Source organism: Coenobita brevimanus, chromosome 54, assembly GCF_032717465.1.
Source record: "Coenobita brevimanus isolate Jiangsu-jjx chromosome 54, ASM3271746v2, whole genome shotgun sequence".
Lineage (NCBI taxonomy): Eukaryota > Metazoa > Arthropoda > Malacostraca > Decapoda > Coenobitidae > Coenobita > Coenobita brevimanus.
In genome coordinates this window covers 30,884,969-30,905,402 of record NC_137007.1, presented here as the reverse complement: position 1 = coordinate 30,905,402, position 20,434 = coordinate 30,884,969, and the positions used below count along the sequence as shown (strand labels likewise).

The following is a 20,434-nucleotide window of genomic DNA, read 5'->3' as shown; positions in this document are numbered from 1 at the left end:
GGAAGAAGTAGGATAGATATATATATATATATATATATACACACACACACACACACATACATATATATAGTCAGATGCCATAATCCCTTAAGAGTTGGCCGTCTGTCTTTGAGTTAATTGTTTTATGAGAGTGGTAAATGGTTTCCTAGCTTACAGGAAACCATTAGGCTTGTCACTCAATGTAAAGCCACCTGAGAAGGAAAGCAGGGTTATAAAAAGTGACAGGAAAGGTGGGAGAAACAGGAAGTGAGGGCAGGCACAAAAAGAATGATAAAAGTGAAGGAAGAAATAGGCAGCATTACATCAGGTGAAATGCTGAATATGTTCCCAACTGACACCTATCAAGCTAGGTAATAAAAGCAGTGAGCTACACTGGCAGTCTACCTTTTATTACACATAGATAGTGAACACATCTATAGTTGGACACGTCACTGAGAGCCTGGAACTGTATACAATATAATCTATGGCACGACATGCATGTTCATTATCTATCCTCTTGTTAGCTAGTTGTGATTGGTTCTACATCAATCACACAAGAACATAAAAATAAACTTCTATGCGTATCTACATATATTATACAGAGATGAGTTGTAGTGTTAGACTTATAATTCGATTAAAATGTTCAAAATAACAAACACTTTTTTCTTTACAAGATCAGGAAAATAATTGGAACCACCATTAAAAACACAAACATGAAGGAAAAGTACAAACAGCTGAGGTAAAATATGGGAGGAAAAATTTTTACAGAAAAGGAAACCAACCTGGCAACATGTAGAATGACAGTAAAAAATAAACTTGGTAAAATCATTTTAAAAATAAATATAGTTATCTAGGATTACAATAAATCTAACAAGTACAGATGTCTGGGTTAAACATATTTTAACTATGGTTAACTGATCTTGAATACAGCATTTCGTACACTTTTATAATAAGAAATTTAAAATATATAAATACAGTATAAAACATTCTCATACCTGAGATACATATGTAGTATGAGATAAATTTTTTTTCACCAGTTTTAAGTGTTATGATTCGTATAAGAAATCATCCATCAGTCACTTGGAATAGTAACACTTTATTATTGTTAGTGATGTAGCTGCACAAACTCATCAGTTATGCTTTTCATGAGTACCACAAATGACCTTACCACATAAATATAATGGTACTGTAATAAAATTATATATCAACAAAATATTTCAAGATTTATCCATATAAGTGTAGACGTACAGTACAGTACAGTACTTCTTAAAGATCTACATGTTCTACACAGCTTACATGGTATATTTGCCTAACATATGGAGTATATTACAAAAACACTGGATCTGAATTTGAGACAGAGTGGAGGGCAGTACTAGGTCCATATTCCAGTGTTGTTAGGAGACTTAATAGCACCTCCTCCTAACCAGTTTACTTTTGTCAGTGGCACAATACTGTTCACTTGTATATTGTTTTACAATTTATTCAGTTTCTAAAGGGCATAAATTATGGACAAGAGAATATCAAAGCCAAATATGCAAAATAAGTTGCTATGGAAGACGTGCTAGAAAGCTCCTAAGTCAACAAGAACATGAATTGTAGACTCCTGCTTCCTGTAGCTTTGGAAGGTTGCCAATGAAATGCTTGGAGTCAGCACATGGGCCTGTCTAGAGCAGCTAGGATGGCAAGTGAAGTAGGAACAAGTCAAATATTCAGCTTTACATTCATCTTCACTCCTACAACTGAATCTCTTCTTTACACTGCCTCCTGCAGTTAATATAAATATTAAACAGGATACATAACAAAGTTTGATTGGTATAGGATGGCTGCATGTGAATGCTTAGCCATCTAAACACTACCTGAAACACTGTCTCTGATGAGCCACTGCTCAGATGAACTCAAGGTAATCTTGTATGGACTCATCCTACTTGAGCTGGCTGGCCCTCATCTTAAAACACCATGGCTGGATGACGTGGGACCTTGTGGACCTACCGGCACAGAAAATACAAAATCATGTAAATTTCCAGCTGGGAGAAAGTATGTACAGCATAATCAATCTTGGCTTCTCTACAGTATATATGAAGTGATTTTACAATACCCTACCATCATAATCAACATCATCCTGGTCCCATTAAGGTTAGGGTCAGGTTGAGTCTGTGGTATCTTGATCACATAATAGGTAAATCTTGAGAGTAGTAATTACACGTGAGTAGATTTGTACGTGGATAATTATCTTAGTTCCTTTTGTCATGCAATGACAGAAGTTAAAGATGGATACTGGGTCTTGATTTGTAGCTTATTATCTTCAAGGGAAAGTTTAAGTTGAAACTCTGTGTGTATCACACAGGAGCACTGTTTGAGTCCAGAAAAAACTGAAAGTAAAAGTATAATACAGGGAGAATTATTAACAGCATGCTCAATGAAATGGGCCAGACACTCATTCACTCACCATTCAGACACACAGAATCTTGTCTCTACTTCACAGGTCTAACTACTGGCACACATTTTTTTGGTGTATTTCATTACCGATGCACTTCAAATTACCTACCAGAGTCAATCTACTGACTACTGAGTTAAAAAAGAGGTGCCATCTGCTTCTCCATCCATAATTCAAGCAACCAACCTTGAGCCTACAGTATCTACTCCCTAGCCTAATCAATTTACGTACCTCGCACTCTTAAACACTCATTTACCTAGTCTCTCCATCTTCTTCTAGGCATACCATTCTTTCTCTCATCTTCAGACTCGCTCACATACACTCGTACTGTAGCTTTTTTATTGTCCTCTTTACATCCATTCTCTCCATAAGACCATAACATACAAGCAGACTTTCTTCAGCCCAACTGTTAAGGGACTTTCTTACACAACGGCTTTCACAAAGCACATTATTTCCTATGCTATCGATTCTCTACACTCCATACACGTTTCTCAATACTGTCATCCCAAATTCTTTGTCCTTACTCCTGATTTTTCATTTACATGCCACATCAAAGTCCCACACCCAATAATGAATACAGGCACAAACATGCCTTTATTGTACAGTGTCCTCTTCCAGCAATCACACTCAGATCTCTTTTTAGTATCAAGGCCTTCTTAGCACCAGCTCCTTCTTTACCTGTGCCATCCTATTTTCTACCTCCTTTGCTCATGTACCTATCTCTTCTGTTACAGTTCACTGGCAAATCACCCTGACAGTCACCGTCTCTCTCAGCAAACATCACTTAACAATTATCTACATTTACAGTACCATAATGTAATAAAAAACAAATGGATATGGCAAAATGGAAATATTACAGTGGCCACAAAAGAAATTTTGACCTCAAACTCACAAGATAATTATTTCCACTTGCACCACAGCCATACCATTGGTTGGTCTAGACTAATCATACATCAGGCAGTCATGCACCCTCTTTTGTCCCAGGCAAGCAAGTACTGGAGTTCAGTGACATGCCGATGGTCAGAGGATGAAGATGTGTACAGTACTTTGTTTAACCCCTAGTTATCTTCTCCCTTCTCTCTTTATATTTTTTGCCACAGGCTTATTTTCACTTAACCACCAGGTGCCAAAATTTGGTTATATGGTTACCACCCAGCATAGTAAATGGTTTCCTGGTGTACAGGAAACCATTTGGCTTGTCACTCAGCATAGAGTCACCCACTTGCAGATGGAAGAGGAAAGAATGAAGGAAAGAAAGACAGAAGAGGGAGTGTAAAGTTACTGATAGGCAGAAGGAAAAGGAAAGAATGAAGGAATGGAAGACAGAAGAGGATGGAAGGAAAGAAGGATGGAAGAAAAGAAAGGGCAGACACCTGACAGAAGCACTGCATCGAGTGAGTGGATTATTGCGCTCCAATCGGATTGAGCCGGTAAAGGTTTATATCCATGGGGTGATTGGGGTTGATTTCTCGTGTAATGCCACTCAGGGATGAGTGAGGCTGGTCACTCTCATTTTAAATGTCAGGACCAACTGCCTAGCCCCGGGCTCCTACACTCCTCATGGGGCAATGTAGGATTGGATGATGGATGGATGGATGGCCTATTTTCACTACCAGCTACCAGAATGAGCCTTAGGAAGCTGACAGGAAAGGGGAAAGCCCATGTTTTTATGCTGCTGAAGCAAGTTAATTCTGTTACCTAAATAGTCCATAACATCACTATGAGAGGCTGACTGTTAATGAGCTGAAGACTGTGGCATTGTCCCTCCCACCTGGCATGGTACCAGGGAAAAAGAAGGGCTCTGGAGGAAAAAGAAAGATTTCCCAAGGGATGACAATCTCTTCAAGCTTAGGGAAGTATAAGCCTTGCCTCTAGAACCCTTCTTTCTCCTGGGTACTGTATCTAGTAGGAGTTATGCCACTTTCTTCTTAATCTCATAAAAAGCCAGCCTTACACTCCACTGTCACAGGATACATAGATAATACACTTAAACTGCTCAAACAGTGTCAAACAATGGGCTTTCTCCCCTCCTCTCAGCTTCTTACAACCCATTTTGATTGATGGTGATGAAAACTGGGTGGTGGCAAAAACTGTATGGGAGGAATAGCTACCCAAGGATCGAGCAAGGAACACATCTTCCTTCCCTGACCACCCATATGTCAGTGAGTTTCACTACTTGTTTGCCCAGAAGAAGAGAAGTACATGACAGCATGACATATCATCAGTCTAGACTGACCACAAGTATGGCTGTGGTACATGTGGAAATAATCACTTGTACAGTACAGTACAGCTCTCTCTTTTCATTTTGATGTCAAAATTTCATTTGTGGACACTGTACATAACACAGTATCATTTAATCAGTATACACAATAGTATAATGACATTAAATAATTTCAAGTTACTTACAGCAATCTCCATGCAGGATGCAGACCAATACATTAAGATCACCTCCCACTCACCCGCAATTTCCAGAGAAGTAAGGTGCTTCACCAACAGATATACCTCCACCCTTGAGTACACAGCCACCACACTCATTTCAGAGGATGGAGAGATGTCTGTGAGAGCTGTCCACATTTACATCAATGTATCAGGAAGTTGCTGATCTTGACTCACAGGATCATGGCTTTCCATTCAAACACTATGTCTGACTGGTCACTGCCACTGCAGCCAACAGGAGGCATGGTGGAAGCAGACTTAGTGATAATAAAGTCCAGGTACCTGAACAAAGTCACAAGCATTTAAATATTTGCTTTTCTGATTTCTGAGACAACACTGGCAAAGCTTCTTGCAAAGTTTACATCATCTAGTCACATCACTGAGCTAGTTAGCCAACTGTTGCTTCCTGCAGCCAATTACCTCATTAGGTTATGCACAGGAAGAGAAGGCTGTTTTTCTTTACAGATGGATAAATACTTGAGTCATCTTTGCTAGATTAAAGCACGTAATCTTGAAGTACAAAAGAAACATATTAGCTGTAGTATCTTCTCCATATTCAAAATACACATTCCTTGATACCGGTACAACAACTGATTCTTGCTGACTCTCAGAATACTGCTATTCTGCTTTCTCATTGCTGATACCAGTTTTTTATTACATGTTCAAAGTTGTGCCACATTTGTCAGAGTTATGAGGTATAGTTACCAGCATCATAAGAAATGACAGTTTCCACTGTGGTCACAAAAATACAGTAACAGTCCACAAAACACTACTTAAAGTGTATATATATATATATTTATATAAAGCTTATTTTGTAACTCACAAATCATTGACATGGGACTCTAATATTAGACTATGTACACAAGTTCCACTGCACGTAAAGCTTAAACTTGAGTATGCATTCTATGCGGTCGTGTAAGCAGGCATGACCGGCTTCTACCTTCACAGCAACTGGACCTAACATGCCACACTATGATCGTCATATTACTTAAGTAGAATGCGAGTATTCACTGACAAAATATCAAGAGGGATATGATGCCAAAGTAGTTGACAGGATCTAATATTTTTCTATTGTGAGCTGAATTAGCTGATCTTTTTTTATCAAATGTACAGTATTGTTACAGTGCACTGCTGTGTTCAAGTAACTTATATTTTGGGTGTACATTCTATTATTTTAATTTATTACAAGTTATTATACATTCTACAATTTTAATTGGTTAAGAGTTACAATAGATTCTCATGTACTGGTACAATACTATCAATCTTATTACAGTAACAGTACTCAGTCCATGACACCCAGTCTAGCTGTATATGCAACCACTCCACTACATACCCTACCCATAGTGCAACTCTTTACATTTCTACCTTTTATCAAGCAATGGCATAACAGTATCATGGACAGAATGATACCTTCATACAGGTATGGCAATTAGAAATAACCAAAAATAATCATTACACAAGGATTTTGATTTGGCATTTCTTCTTGTTTTTTTTTTACTGTACTGTACTGGAATACAGGACCAAACTCAATTATTTGCCTTTCCAGTTATTCCAATTTCTAGCTTCATAACCTGGTTCTAATGTACTGTACTTTTCTAAGTGAACTCTTACTGTAAATATCTTCCTTTCTGACATCACTAACTTTCCTCCTTTAGTGACATGTATCCCTCAGTAGCAGATCTATTTTCTCATTGCAGTTTTCAGTTTCCAGTATGTTTTGAATATTTTCAAATCCCAGCCATTACAAACCCCCAAATATCATTCCAAATACTCACTCTTGTTTCAAGATCCAGTCATTCTGATCACACAGATATCCAGATAACCATACTACACACCTTCACAGTCTCGAGAACACCAGCACTTGCGCACAATGTCAACATCTTTCATATATTTTGTTCCATCATTGCAAATCATTGCTACATGTTTCTTGTGATAGTCCTTTGGCTGACAGCAATCACGACCACACCCACCACCACAGGTGTACTGACGCACTGGACGACGGGAACGACACCCATAGTCATAAACATACGCCTTCTCTCTTTTTCGCTGGCAAGTTGGAGCTGTGGACGAGTTGGATGGTTAGTCATAATATGTCTGAATAGTATGGGGGAAGTGTGTTCATTCGGTCTGGATGTTTGATTAATGACAGAGATATTTTTAAAATGAAATCCATCTGAGGTGCAGATGGTGCAATACTCATAACAGCACACTTGGCATGAAACTGAGAGAAGTAAAGTTTGATTCCACTGACTGACCAGATCTTTGGACACAGTATTTCCCCTGGTCTCTGGTTACTGAATAATGAAAGAGTACGTGGCTGCTGAACAAACTTCTGCAGAGTGCATTCTTGGGGAAAGTTTGGGTTCTTTGCCTGTCATAGTTGAATGGGATATCTGCTATGGCATTTATACAGTGAAGATATAGTGTATGGCATAAACTAAAAATACTTGTAAGCTACTATGAGCTTGGAAAATGCATCTAATTTTTACAAAATGGTATCAGGGTTAAGTGACTGGACAGAGATGCTGCCAAAGATTGCATAGCATAAACAACTGTTATCAGGTGAACATGGCTGGAACATGCAAGCTTGTACAAAACCTTTATGAATGAAACATGACTGATAAAAGCGATAAGCCTGGGAAAGGGCATAAGTTGGAAAATTTAAGTAAGAAAGTACAGCATACCCACATAGCTCTACCCTGATTTAATTATTAAAAATCATGTGGCTTCAGGTGGCGAAAGGCTTGGTACAAGTTTATAAATAACAAAATAGCATTATGTTTCCTTACAACACTCCTTACCTATGTTGCAATATCTTCCGCTCCAACCTCTCTTGCATCGGCATCTGTAGCCTCCACTTCTGCGCTTGGGACGACATCGACCATTCTCACACCGGTTGTTTGAACATGCATCATTATCTGTCAGGAGGCTTTACTTAATACTTTATTGGGTAACTGACTCTCTAATGGCCAGGGCGAGTCTAGTATTCTATTCCAGCTAACACCAAATGATTACTACCATACTCAGGTGAGAATGAGTACAGAACTCTGAGGGTGTTTGTACTTCTTTACCCTATCCAGAATTTACAGGTCACATATTGCGTACCTCATAACGGATCCACTTCCCCTCCTATCACCCATGGTCTTTCGCAGTTATGCAATACCAATGTCTCACACTCATACAGTCGACCCCAAGTGCTATGACAAGCCCACCTTAACTTGGCAGAGATTTCTATCCTTTCACTGCCTATTTCCCATAGGTCAAAGGCAAAATATGACAGTACTATTACTCTACATCTACTTAACTGGCATTATATTCTAGTGCTAATGCCTTGTTATAGCTTGGCACTCAAGATGGAGAGATGGCAATTTTTGGTCAAGTGGACAGAATATAACACTTCTTTCAGCAGTTCATTTGCAATCTCTTTACTCATTTTTCTGTTTCATAGCAAGGCTCTCAAAACACCATCCATCCTTGTTCTCCGGGCTACCAATTTCTGTTCTCTGTACATGTATCCCTCTCTCATCTACACTGAGGAGAAATTTAGAATAAGTGCATCATATTACCTCTTCAGTAAAATGAAGTCTTTTTATATTTAATCTTGCTATTTCACACAGTTTTATTCAACCTGGAAAGTATGACTGGGCTGTCCTCACAATGGTTTCTGTGACAGTTTAGAGACAGAGTGAAAATATTATATAGTATTAATACTGTACTCTGGCTGATCTTACAATGGCTTCTACAATTGTTTAAAGAAGATGAAATAAAAAAAAAATTAATATGAATACTGTACTCTGGTTGCAGAATTTGCCACTCCACCCCTTCTTGCATTTGCATCGGTACCCCCCACCGGGTCTGCGACGTGGCCGACACCGCCCGTTTTCACACTGGTGATCCTCACAGGCATCACCACCACCTGAAAATTAGGTATACTGTATATGGGTAGATTCAAAAGTCCTATGCCTTTCAGGCAACACCTCTCGTTTATCCGAGTAGGATTTGAATACAATACTTACATACATATAAATATACTGTATATATATATATATATATATATATATATATATATATATATATATATATATATATCCATCATCCAATGCTGTGTTGCCCCATAAGCAGAACAGGAGACCGGGGCTAGGCAAGTTGGTCCTGACATTTAAGATGAGAGTGACCAGCCTCACTCATCCCTGAGTGGCATTATGTGAGCAATACACCCCAATCACCCCTTGGATATAAACCTTCACTGGCTTAATCTGATTGGAGTACTGTAATTACCCACTAAACCACCAGATGCCATAATTTGGTTATCTGGTTACCACCCAGCATAGTAAATGGTTTCCTGGTGTTCAGGAAACCATTTGGCTTGTCACTCAATGTAGAGTCACCTATAGGCAGAAGGAAGGGGAAAGAATGAAGCAAAGATAGATAGAAGAGGGAACGTAAAGTCACCCGTAGGCAGAAGGACGAGGAAAGAATGAAGTACAGAACGACAGAAGAGGAAGGAAAGAAAGAAGGAAGGAGGAAAGGATATGACAGACACCCAACAGCAGCACTACATCGAGTGAGTGGATGGTGAGCGCCCCCACCTACCACTAATATATATACAGTATATTGTATATATAAACTTCATTTTCTACTGGCAATTAAGTTTAGTGCTTCCACACAAATATGATAAATACCATCCTTGACTGACAAACTTAATTTGGCTGGCTGAGAGAAATTACAGGTAGATGCTGAATCCCCATTACAGTACTTTGGAATGTGAGATGTGCAACATCTCAAAAAAATTCCTGGATCTTCCCCTAGTATACAAGCCCTCGTTACATATCTTTGTATTTTTGTTGGCAGTTAATTCCTCTGTAATTTTAACCCGAGGCGTCCTGATAACATATGGATACGTTGCCACGTTTTGTCACGGTGACACCCGACGACGTATCCATACGTTTTGCAATTGCGAGGTCCGTCATTTGCACATTTTCCAAGTTTCACAGGTGATTTTTGGTAGGCATATATGGGAGACCTTCCTCTACCCAATGCCAGGTGGGGATAATGCCTGGTCCCACCTGACTCCCCTCCCTCCCCACATGCCACTTTCTTGGCAACTCGCCTGTTAGCAGTGACCTGGCCAGTAAAGACACGACACACCACGGTCTCTCCAATGATGAAATTCAAGGCAAAAGTGATTCCCGAGGTGGAGGACAAAGGAAGAAACAAGCCAGAGGAAGAAAAAAGTGATCAGGCGGTAAAGTCGTAAAGGAAGGTGCCATATGTTGATGTGTTCGGTGAGTGAACAATGCTTATATTGCCTATAATACTGTGTGTAAACCAATATACTCTTGTACTACATATAAATTCATCCCAAATAAATCAATATTTACATATAATGAGTGGTTTGGCACAGTTACCCCTTCCAAGAAAATATCTTCTCTGGACCCTGCCCTGAGAGAACACGGTACCAAGGTGAGGGTACTGTTACCTGTATTGGTATTTCAAAACTCAACTGAGCATTTTCTCTCTGAATTTTCGATGTTTCTCATAAAAAGCAGAGGTCTTAGCCAAAAAAAAAAAGTTTTTTGAAAATCTGCCGGGATTGGGGGACGGTCATTGGTGAAAAATTTGCCGAGGTGCAGCAGGTTAAGACATACTGCCCCTTAAAATTTAACTGATACTAAAACAGCTGATACACCAGCTTCCTGAATTTACAGACCAAGTGTTCAGTTGTTTCATTTTGAAAGGCATCTTTCCATCAACATCTCCATTCACTTCAACAGCCCTCTTCCTAACCATCTCTCCATCAATCTCTCTATCTCTCTCTCGATCCATCTCCACTCACATCTCCATCTGCCTGTATCTCACCAACTATCTCTCCACCTTTCTCACCTCTGGTACGCTGAGTTGCAGGTGAGGTGCGGAGAGGGTTGGCAGGTGTGTGACGCTGTGATCCAGCCCCTCGTCTCTGCCCACCATCTGACTCTGCCCCCTGATCCTGCTGCTGCCCGTCCCCACATCCTGGAACCACTTTGTTTTGCTTCTCACTCTCTGCAAGGTCCTGTATCCGTCCATTGATTTCCACTCGGCTCATGCAACCTGCACAGGAAAGGATATCAGAGGTCATCTCTCTTTGATATTCCCTGATTTAAAACATGGAACAAAAAATAAAAACAACCATTCCCATACTACCTCTTTCAAAGTGTAGGGGCCTGAAGCTGGGCTACAAAATAAAAATGTCTGACATTAGATGTAAAGAATGCATGAGTTGTCTCAACCATGAAAGGAATAATCAAACTGCAAAACCATCTGAACTGAATGATATAATCAACTATCCAATGAGCATTATATACCTAACAGTGAAAATTGGGATGACAAACTCAGAGAGCCATCATAAATTATCAAATACAGTAGACCACAGTGTCCGATACACTGGCAGATATGTAGAATAGTTCATGCTTACTCACCCCTAAAGCTGCTGGTGTTGCGAAGATGCCAGTGAGTGTGGGCATGGCGAGCAACTTCCGGAGGCACACCACCCAGGAAAAGAGGAGCACCAACTTCCAGCTGTTCCTTTTCTCCTGCATTCAGCATTGACCTAGCACGCCCGCCATCCACTCGCAGTGTAAAGTTTTGACGCACTGAGAGAAGCTCAACTGTGTGCTCACTCTCATCACTCACAAGCTCATAGCTGTGGGTGAAAGGTGTGAGATAATTGTGTGTATGGAAAGAGGAAGGGAAAAATAATTTCACAATCTGTAGGGTGCATGACTTAGGAAGAGTTACAGGAGCGTGTACAGGAAGGAAGTGTTTCATATGTGGTGTGAGGGTTGGTTAGAATAAAATAGTTATACTGTACAATGTTTGTGTTGGGCAAACTAGTAGGAAGAAAACCTACATATCAACTGCTGCTGAGGCATGGAGTCAGCAAGGATTAGGGTAGTAATAATAATGCTAATAAAAGTGTAGCATATGTAATACTGTACAGAATTCAGAAAAAACAGAATGGGCATACAGTATATAACACATAAATGGATGAATAGGGGGTTCCTGCACAAACAACTGTCTGCTTAGTCCACCTGGATTTTTTTAAAGCCATCTAGCTATCTATCTATTGCCAGATGCCTTCATCCCGTAAAGGGTGGCCACAAACAAATCGCCTCCATGTTGCCCTGTCCCCACCATTTCACTGCCCTGCTCCCAGCTCACACACCCCCTCTCTCATACACCTCTCCACTCCATCCCACCATCTCATCCTTGGCCTCCCCCTCCTTCTCCCTCCCTTTACCTCACTCACATACACTCTCCTCATTAGTCACTCACTCTCCATCCTCTCCACATGGCCAAACCACCTCAATGTGTTTCTTCTAACGCTTCCTATCACATCCACATCCACACCACAACGATCCTTCACTTCCTCATTTGTCAATCTGTCTCTCCATGTGACTCCGCATGCTCCTCTCAAATAACTCATTTCCACAGTTCTCACTCTTGACTTTAGTCCCTCCAACATGGTCCAAGCTTCACTTCCATACATTAGAGGTAGTATTACAATACTGTCATGTAGTAACTTTTTCACTTCCATGCTCACTTCCCTGTTTCTAATCACTGCTTTCAAGGAACCAGCAACCTTTCTTCCTTGTTGTACCCTTTCATGCAATTCACCCCCTAAATTTCCATCCTTACTCATCACGCTACCCAAGTACTTAAACGCACCCACATTTCCATTTCCTCATTGTACATTCATTGACTTCACCTCCCTCAAAGACCATAACTTTACTCTTCCCTACATTCACCTTCAGATTTCATTTCTTACATACTTTCCCAGACTCATCCACCATGCATTGCAGCTCCCCTTTCTCTTCACTTAACAACACAGTATCATCTGCAAAACAACAGTACAGGGAGTTTCCAAACACTGCCCTCTCTCACTAGGGCCACTCCAACATCCACTACCGTACCTTGTGTCTCTTTTATAACCCCATCCATATACAGATTGAACAACCATGGAGACATGACACATCCCTGTTTCAATCCAACCTTTCAAATAGAAAAATTCACTCAGTTCACTATCCACATGCACTGCAGCCTTAGCACCCTCATACATATTCTTCTCAGCATTCAAAAACTTCCCATCTACTCCATGTATTCTTAATACTTTCCACAATCCTTGTCTATCCACCCTGTCATATGCTTTCTCCAAATCCATGAAGGCTGCATACTTCTTTCCCTTCTCTAGAAATTTTTCCACTAAAGATCTAAGAATTAATATCTGATCTACACAACCTTTTCCCTTCCTAAAACCTCCCTGTTCTTCTCCAACTAATTTCTCTGTTATTTCCCTAACTCTGTCAATAAGTATCCTACCATACATTTTTCCTATTACACTAAGAAGACAAGTGCTTTGCAGCAAAAGTCTTGAGCAATATCACAGGTAACAGTACTGTACAGCTATATGTTAGCTCTTCTGGCTTATTAAACCATGGTTGTGAATGGTAGAGTCAGATTGTGTGCATGTACATTTGCATATGTGTGTGTGTGTGTGTGTGTGTGTGTGTGTGTGTGTGTGTGTGTATTTACCTATTTGTATTTACCTATTTGTAGTATACAGGAATTGAGCAATGCTCGTGTTGTCCTGTCTCCATATCCACATTTATCAAGTCTACCTTTACACACATGAATGTTTTTCTCATGCACCACCTCTTTGTCTAAGTCGTTCCAAATATTTAAGAATATACCTAATTGTGATATACACGGAATGTACTATGCTCGTGGGTTTCCGTCGCTGTTTCTCAATAAGTCGAATTTAACTTTAAACTCGTTTATGTTTTTAGACTGGACGATCTCTTTGTCCAGGCTATTCCATAAGTCTATACTTCTGTAAGGAAAGCTATATTTCTTGATATCCTTCAAGCAGCTTGACTTTTTCAATTTCATTCCATGTCCTCTTGTTGCTCTCTTATCCCATACAAACAGATCTTCTTTGTCAATTTTATCTACTCCCACCATGGTCCTGAACACCGCAAATCATGTCTCCCTCTTTCTCCTTTCCTCTAACGAAGGCAAATCCAGTTTTTCCAGCCTCTCTCTGTATGACAGGTCTGTCAGACTGGGGACCATCTTGGTTGCTGTTCTTTGTATTCTCTCAATCTTGTTTATATCTTTCTTTTTGTGTGGGGACCACACTACCGCTGCATATTCTAACCTGGGGCGGATCATGGCCACTATCAATTTTTTCATCATTTCCTCATCCATATAATGAAATGCTACTCTTATGTTAGTCAAGAGCTTATAAGTCTCTCCAACTATCTTGTTAATGTGCTTTTCTGGTGACAAACTATCTTGGACCAGCACTCCCAAATCTTTCTCTTCTCTCCTTTTTGTGATTAATTCATTACCCAAAAAATAATTCAGTGATGGTCTCCTGGTACTTTTACCCATTTCCAATATTTTACATTTCTTTACATTAAATTTCATTTCCCACGTCCGGCTCCAATTGTATCCTATCCAAATCCTCCTGCAGTATTTTACAATCCTCCTCAACCTCTATCTTCCTCAAGATCTTTACATCATCAGCAAACAGACTCGCATAACTGTTCACTCCATCTACCATATCATTTACATAAATCAGGAACATTACTGGCGCCAACACTGAGCCTTGAGGGACTCCACTTGTTACTTCCCTCCATCCAGACATCTTTTCCTTTATTACTGTCCTCATTTGTCTGTCTCTCAAAAAGTCTCTCATCCATTCCAGAAGTTTCCCCTTTAGTCCTCCTATATATTCTAGTTTCCACATTAGTCTTTTATGAGGTACCTTGTCAAAGGCCTTCTCTAAGTCTAAGTACACACAATCCACCCAACCATCTCTCTCCTGTACCACATCAATCGCTCTTGAGTAAAAGCTCAACAAGTTTGAAACACATGACCTTCCACTTCTGAATCCAAACTGACATTCAGCCAAAATATTCATCTCTTCCAGATATTTTATCCATCTGTCTTTCAGATTCTCTCACACAGTTTTGCGACCATGCTGGTTAGAGACACTGGTCTATAATTCAGGGGTTCTTCCCTGTTTCCTCCCTTGTAAATTGGTACCACATTTGCCCTCTTCCATTCTTTGGCACCTTCCCCTCTTCCAGTGAGCATACAATTAAACTGTGAATTTTATCCGCCAGTTGTTCTCTGCATTCCTTCAGTACCCAATTAGAAATTCCATCAGGTCCTGGGGCTTTCCTTACATCTTGAGTTTCCAGTAATTTATACACTTCCTGCACCTCCACTTTTATATCTTTCATCACCGGAACATTTCTAATCACTCCCTCCCCTTCCACAAGCTCCTTTTCTTTAGTGAAAACTGACTGGAAACGTTTGTTCATTATTTCTGCTTGCATTGCCGCATCATTAAAGACCTCTCCATCTACTTTCAGCTTGGTGATTCCTTCCTTTTGTTTCAGTTTGCCATTAACAAATCTATAAAACAGTTTGGGTTCATCCTTGCATTTGTCAATTATACCTTTTTCAAAATTCCTTTCTTCTTCCCTACGTATTCTTGTGTATTCGTTTCTTGTTCTTTTATATTCTTCCTTTGTTCTGTCGTTACCTCTCTTTCTCCAATTGTTCCACGCCTTATCTCTCTCTTTTGGCTATCATACACCTTCTATTAAACCACTCCTTTTTCCTGTTTTCTTTCCCTCTTACTCTTGGTACAAATTTTTCCACTCCCAAATTATAGAGGTCTAGAAAGATATCCCACTTCCTCTGTATCTCTCTTGTTTCTCTGAATTTTCTCCAATCCGCATTTTCAAAAAGTTTCTCAATCCTGTAAAATTTGCTTTGCCAAAGTTGTATCTTCCCTGTCTATGAAGCTCATCTCTTGGCTCGACGTTTCCTATTAACATCTGGAACTCAATGACCACGTGATCACTTTTTCCCAAAAGGACAGAGATATTCCAATGATTCTATTACATCAGGTTCTTTGGTGAACAGTAAATCTAACCTTGCTGGTGTGTCCTCACCTCGAAACCGTGTCTCTTCTTTGACCCACTGCGTCATCACATTATTCATTATTATATTTAATAACATAGTACCCCACGAATCCTCACCGCCTCCCGAGTACCATTCCTCCCAGTTCACCTCTTTACAATTAAAGTCACCCACCAAAATTATATTATTGCTTTTCTCAATTATTTTTTGCAAGTAGCTAGCCATATCTGACAACATCTCATGGTATTCGTCATCCTTCCATGCTCTCGTCTTTGGGGGAACATACACTACCGCCATATCTCTCTTAACATTCTCTCCAGTTTCTAATTTCATATATATCACTTCAGCCCTGCCTTCTCCCATTTCCACAGTATCTACATTTATGTTGTTCTTCACTGCTATCATCACTCCTCCTCCTTTTTTCTTTTCTGTCTTTTCTCCACAGTTTGTATTTACCATCTCCCAAATGAACATCAATATCTTCTCTTAATTTGGTCTCTACAAAGCACATGACATCAGGTTCATGTTCTCTCAAGAAATCATTAATTTCGATCCTTGTCGATATGAAACCATCAACATTAGTATATATCACCTTCAAATTATTTTTGACATTATTAATACCCTCTTCTCTCCTACTCTCTGTCCGTACCACTTCCTCAACTTCTGATCTTTCACAACCATCCCCCTAATTTCCTTCACTTCTATTTCCTTAAATACCATTTCCTTACTTTCATATCCAATACTCTCCAAAAAAAAGTATTACGTTCTTCCTCTGTCCTCTTATCATTTTTTTCCTTTACTTCTTCCTTTAATGATTTTAAAGCTTCTCTTTCTTCTTCATTCAGATCTTTTCTTATTATAATATTTTCCATCCCCGCCTCTTTGCTTAATTTCCAGGTCACTTTAAGTATCTCATTTATTACACTTTCTGATGTAAACTTGACTCTCATTGGTCTTGTTTCCCCTTTCTTATAAGGCCCTATCCTCCTTACTTCCTCAATTTCTTTTACCCACTTGTTTCCTTCCGGGGTCAATCTTGCCTAATATTCCTCTCACCATGTTCGTGTCTCTCTCGAGTCTTGCAGAACCTAACCTTTTCTTCCTCTTCCCTGTTTCCAAATACTATCACACATCTGTTCCTTTCTACAGTTTCTCTCACTATTTTCTCTTTTTCTTCAGTATTTTCACTACATTTTCTTCCATTTCTTTCTTGTTCATTTCCCTTTCTTCCTGGATGATCTCTCTTAAGCTGACCACTTCTTTCTGTTCTTCCTCTACGTGTGCCCACTTTGCCTTGTGTTCTTCTAGTACATTACTCACCTTCTCCGTTTTATTGGTACTCTCTTCAAGTTTCCTCCTCAGTTCAACATTTTCCCGCTTCAAATTCTTTATCTCTTCATTGGCTGTTTCGTTGGACTGGATTAGACTCTGTATGGTGGTTTCCGTATTTCCTGACACATCCTTTGTCACTAGATTCTCTACTTTTTTTTCGAGTTCACTAATCCTCATAATTAATGTTTTCACTAGGTCCATGACATTAGTATTAGCATCAAATCCTTGAAATTCCATTCCCTCATTGTTTACATTTTCGGCCATCTTTAACGTACCGATCAAGTACCTAAACAGCTGTTACCAATAAGCCACAAACATTCATGTATACTATTGCCAACAAATCTTTACATTTTTGGTAGTCTACCAACTTTCATTATTTTAAATTTAAAGAAAGACCCTAGGAGACAGGACAGACAAAATTCCTGAAACTACTCAAGGTCAGGAGCGATGCCTGGGACGTCCTCTCTCTCCGACTGTGTGTGTGTGTGTGTGTGTGTGTGTGTGTGTGTAAGGTTTGGCCTATCAGTTAAACTTGAGGAAGGGAAGAGGGCATGGGTAGGGAGAGACACCTACCCAATAAGAAATGCTTGTAACACGAGATGTGTTGAGGGATTACAAACCACCATTTATAAAAGTGAAAACGTGATAGAGAAACAAATTACAGTATATGAATGATTCCATGGGAAATTTTATACAGAAAAAGTTCATACTCCATAACCCAACAATAAAACACATTGCACATGACACAAACAGTGCCTCTAAAAACCTCACACACACACACACACACACACACACACACACACACACACACATACACAAAAGCAAATCAGTTGTTTAAAAAAAAAAGATCTAGTCAAGGAATATAATACCTGGACATGATAGAAGCTCATATGCTCTGACACTGCTTTTCCTTTGGGGAAAAATCAAGTAAATATCATAATACCTTTGTGTGTTACTACAAATTGCCTTGATATACAGATTCTGCTCATGTGCAGTAGTTATGTTGTTATAGTCCAGAACATTGGAAAGTATGAGTACTAAAGTATATTTATTTAAAAATAATCTTATGAATTACAGTGCTGCACTTCTGTTATGCAAAACCCCAAACATTAAAATATGGCATGTTGACAGACCTGAACATGGTAGATGCTGGGTGATTGCCAACATCATAGCTAATCCTGAGCCGCCCCTTGAACACCTCCACCGCCAGATGGTTCTGGCCAGCCCCAAGATATGCCAGAACACCATTGGCTGCCTTCGTAGTGAAGCCCAGGGTTACATTCAGAGCAGAATCAGTGGAAGGACTGGCTATCTGGACAAAGCTTCCTGGATCCACAAACTGCACGGCAGTCATGTGCTGGCAGTACTTCCCTGGATGGTTGGGCGAGATGGAAAACAGTGTGACTAATCTAAGACTTCCGTAATGACACAGGAAAAATCAAATGTAGTGCAGTATTTTCATCTACTTATGCTGTGCCAGGAAGTGAACTTCAAATCATATGGTACCAGTAAGGCAGCATTCCACAGCACCATGATCAGATAAAAGCTACCTCATCTTGCCACTGACTTGTAACCAAGACTTCTATGTCCCCGCTCTCAGCCTGAAGGGCTTAAGGCAGCACCCTGACACTCACACATGTAGAAACTATCAGTCCTTCTCAAAGCACATTTGAATGTACTATGAGTGGGAAAAAACATAGTATCATTACACGGTGTACAAGAAGAATGTTAAAATCTGGAATATTCATCTTGACAAGTACAGGTACCTCTCAACTTACACGAGTTTAAATTACACATCTGTGAAATAACACAAAGTAAAAATTCTGTCTTTTTGTTTACCATATACGTTTTTCTTAAAATAACATGATTTAAGAAAAAACAAAACTCGCGCCATGGGGCATTTCATTTTGCAGCCACCAGAAGTCTCACATTCTCAGTCAAAGCAGGAGACTGATTTGGACAAGATATTGTAATGTCAGCTGCCTGTGCCTCTCCTCTTTATCTGTACAGTGTGTGTACAAGTGTAATTAAAGGTATGGAATTATTGTATAACCATTTTATTTACCACACAGTACTATAGAAAGTTCACAGAACCTAACTCTTTCCCGTAACATGTATTCTTGAAGGAAAATTATGTTTAAATTACATGAAATTCATATTACACGACCTCTTCTGGAACGCAATACTTGCGTAAATTGGGAGGTACCTGTACTACATCTGTCCATAAGAACCATATTTACCTCCTCTTGTTTAACCTTGTCCACTCCAGCTTCCTACTGGTTGCATCTATCTTACCTGAGAGCTGCTGGTTATTTTGACACGTGATTAAGAATGGGTGGGAGGGAAAACCTCGAAAAATCTTAAATTCTCTATTCCTGTAACATTTTGGGTTATAAAGATCAGCTCTGAATAACCCAAAACATTAAAGAAGTAAAAAAAATAAAGTCTTTCCTCTTTTTCCCTCTCACCCCTTCTTACCCGAGTATCCTGGAGAACATTTGCAAACGTACTCCATCTCTCCCTGTGGCACGATACAGACACCATGGCGACAGTCATGTCGGAGGCAGGGCTCTGTCTGGAGGAGGACTGATGGGCCCAACTCACAATAGCGACCACTCCAGTCACCAGAACACTTGCACTCATAGTCTCCTACACCGTCCACACACTGACCACCATTCTGGCACCAATAATAGGTATAAAATAGTAAGTGCAGGTAGTCTTTGTTGTGAGTGTAGTAGCCCTTTTCTTACATAATAATTTGTTAATCATTTCTCAGTACAGGTAAATTAAAATAGCTGGAACTCAAAGTTCCTATCACTGTCCACATTCTGACTGCCTTACTGATAAGGATATAAGGTACGTATTGTACGACAGCAAAATGTTTAACACAAGATACCTTCCACTTCATTGTTAAATATCTCCCATTTACTGAATGAAGTCAAAAGACAGTAGCAAGAATCAAATTAAAAAACAGAGATATATATCATACTTTAACATAAGTGTGGTGGAATAATATTATGTGGAAAAGGAGTATAAAAATATAATCATCACAGCTTAGGTGAGAAGCAAGAAAGAGATATGAAAGTACTGATTATAGGGGTTCTTAAGGATTAAATTTCCTGAATTTAAGGCATATAATGCAAATCTCTAACATATTTTTGTACACTCGAAATGGAACAGTTTAAGCATTCACTTATGTGAGGCATTCAGAAATTAAGACAGACAAGCACCAATATAAAATAAACTAATATTTCAATATAGAAAAAAAAAATATTT

General features: G+C 39.5%; 1 protein-coding gene across 1 annotated transcript in view; it reads right to left on the bottom strand.

Annotated features, from left to right (window-relative positions):
• Nucleotides 1–1,466: 1,466 nt before the first annotated feature.
• LOC145401022 (protein slit-like) overlaps nt 1,467–20,434 on the bottom strand; it is a 435,058-nt gene continuing 416,090 nt past the window's right edge. Inside the window, exons 27-34 of the mRNA XM_080273394.1 lie at nt 19,637–19,835; nt 18,292–18,529; nt 11,308–11,531; nt 10,733–10,939; nt 8,643–8,765; nt 7,651–7,767; nt 4,820–6,909; nt 1,467–1,964 (exon numbers count right to left, since the gene is read on the bottom strand). Coding sequence (XP_080129520.1) covers nt 6,677–6,909; nt 7,651–7,767; nt 8,643–8,765; nt 10,733–10,939; nt 11,308–11,531; nt 18,292–18,529; nt 19,637–19,835 — 1,341 coding nt within the window. The 3' untranslated portion in view covers nt 1,467–1,964; nt 4,820–6,676. The remainder of the gene's footprint in view (nt 1,965–4,819; nt 6,910–7,650; nt 7,768–8,642; nt 8,766–10,732; nt 10,940–11,307; nt 11,532–18,291; nt 18,530–19,636; nt 19,836–20,434) is intronic.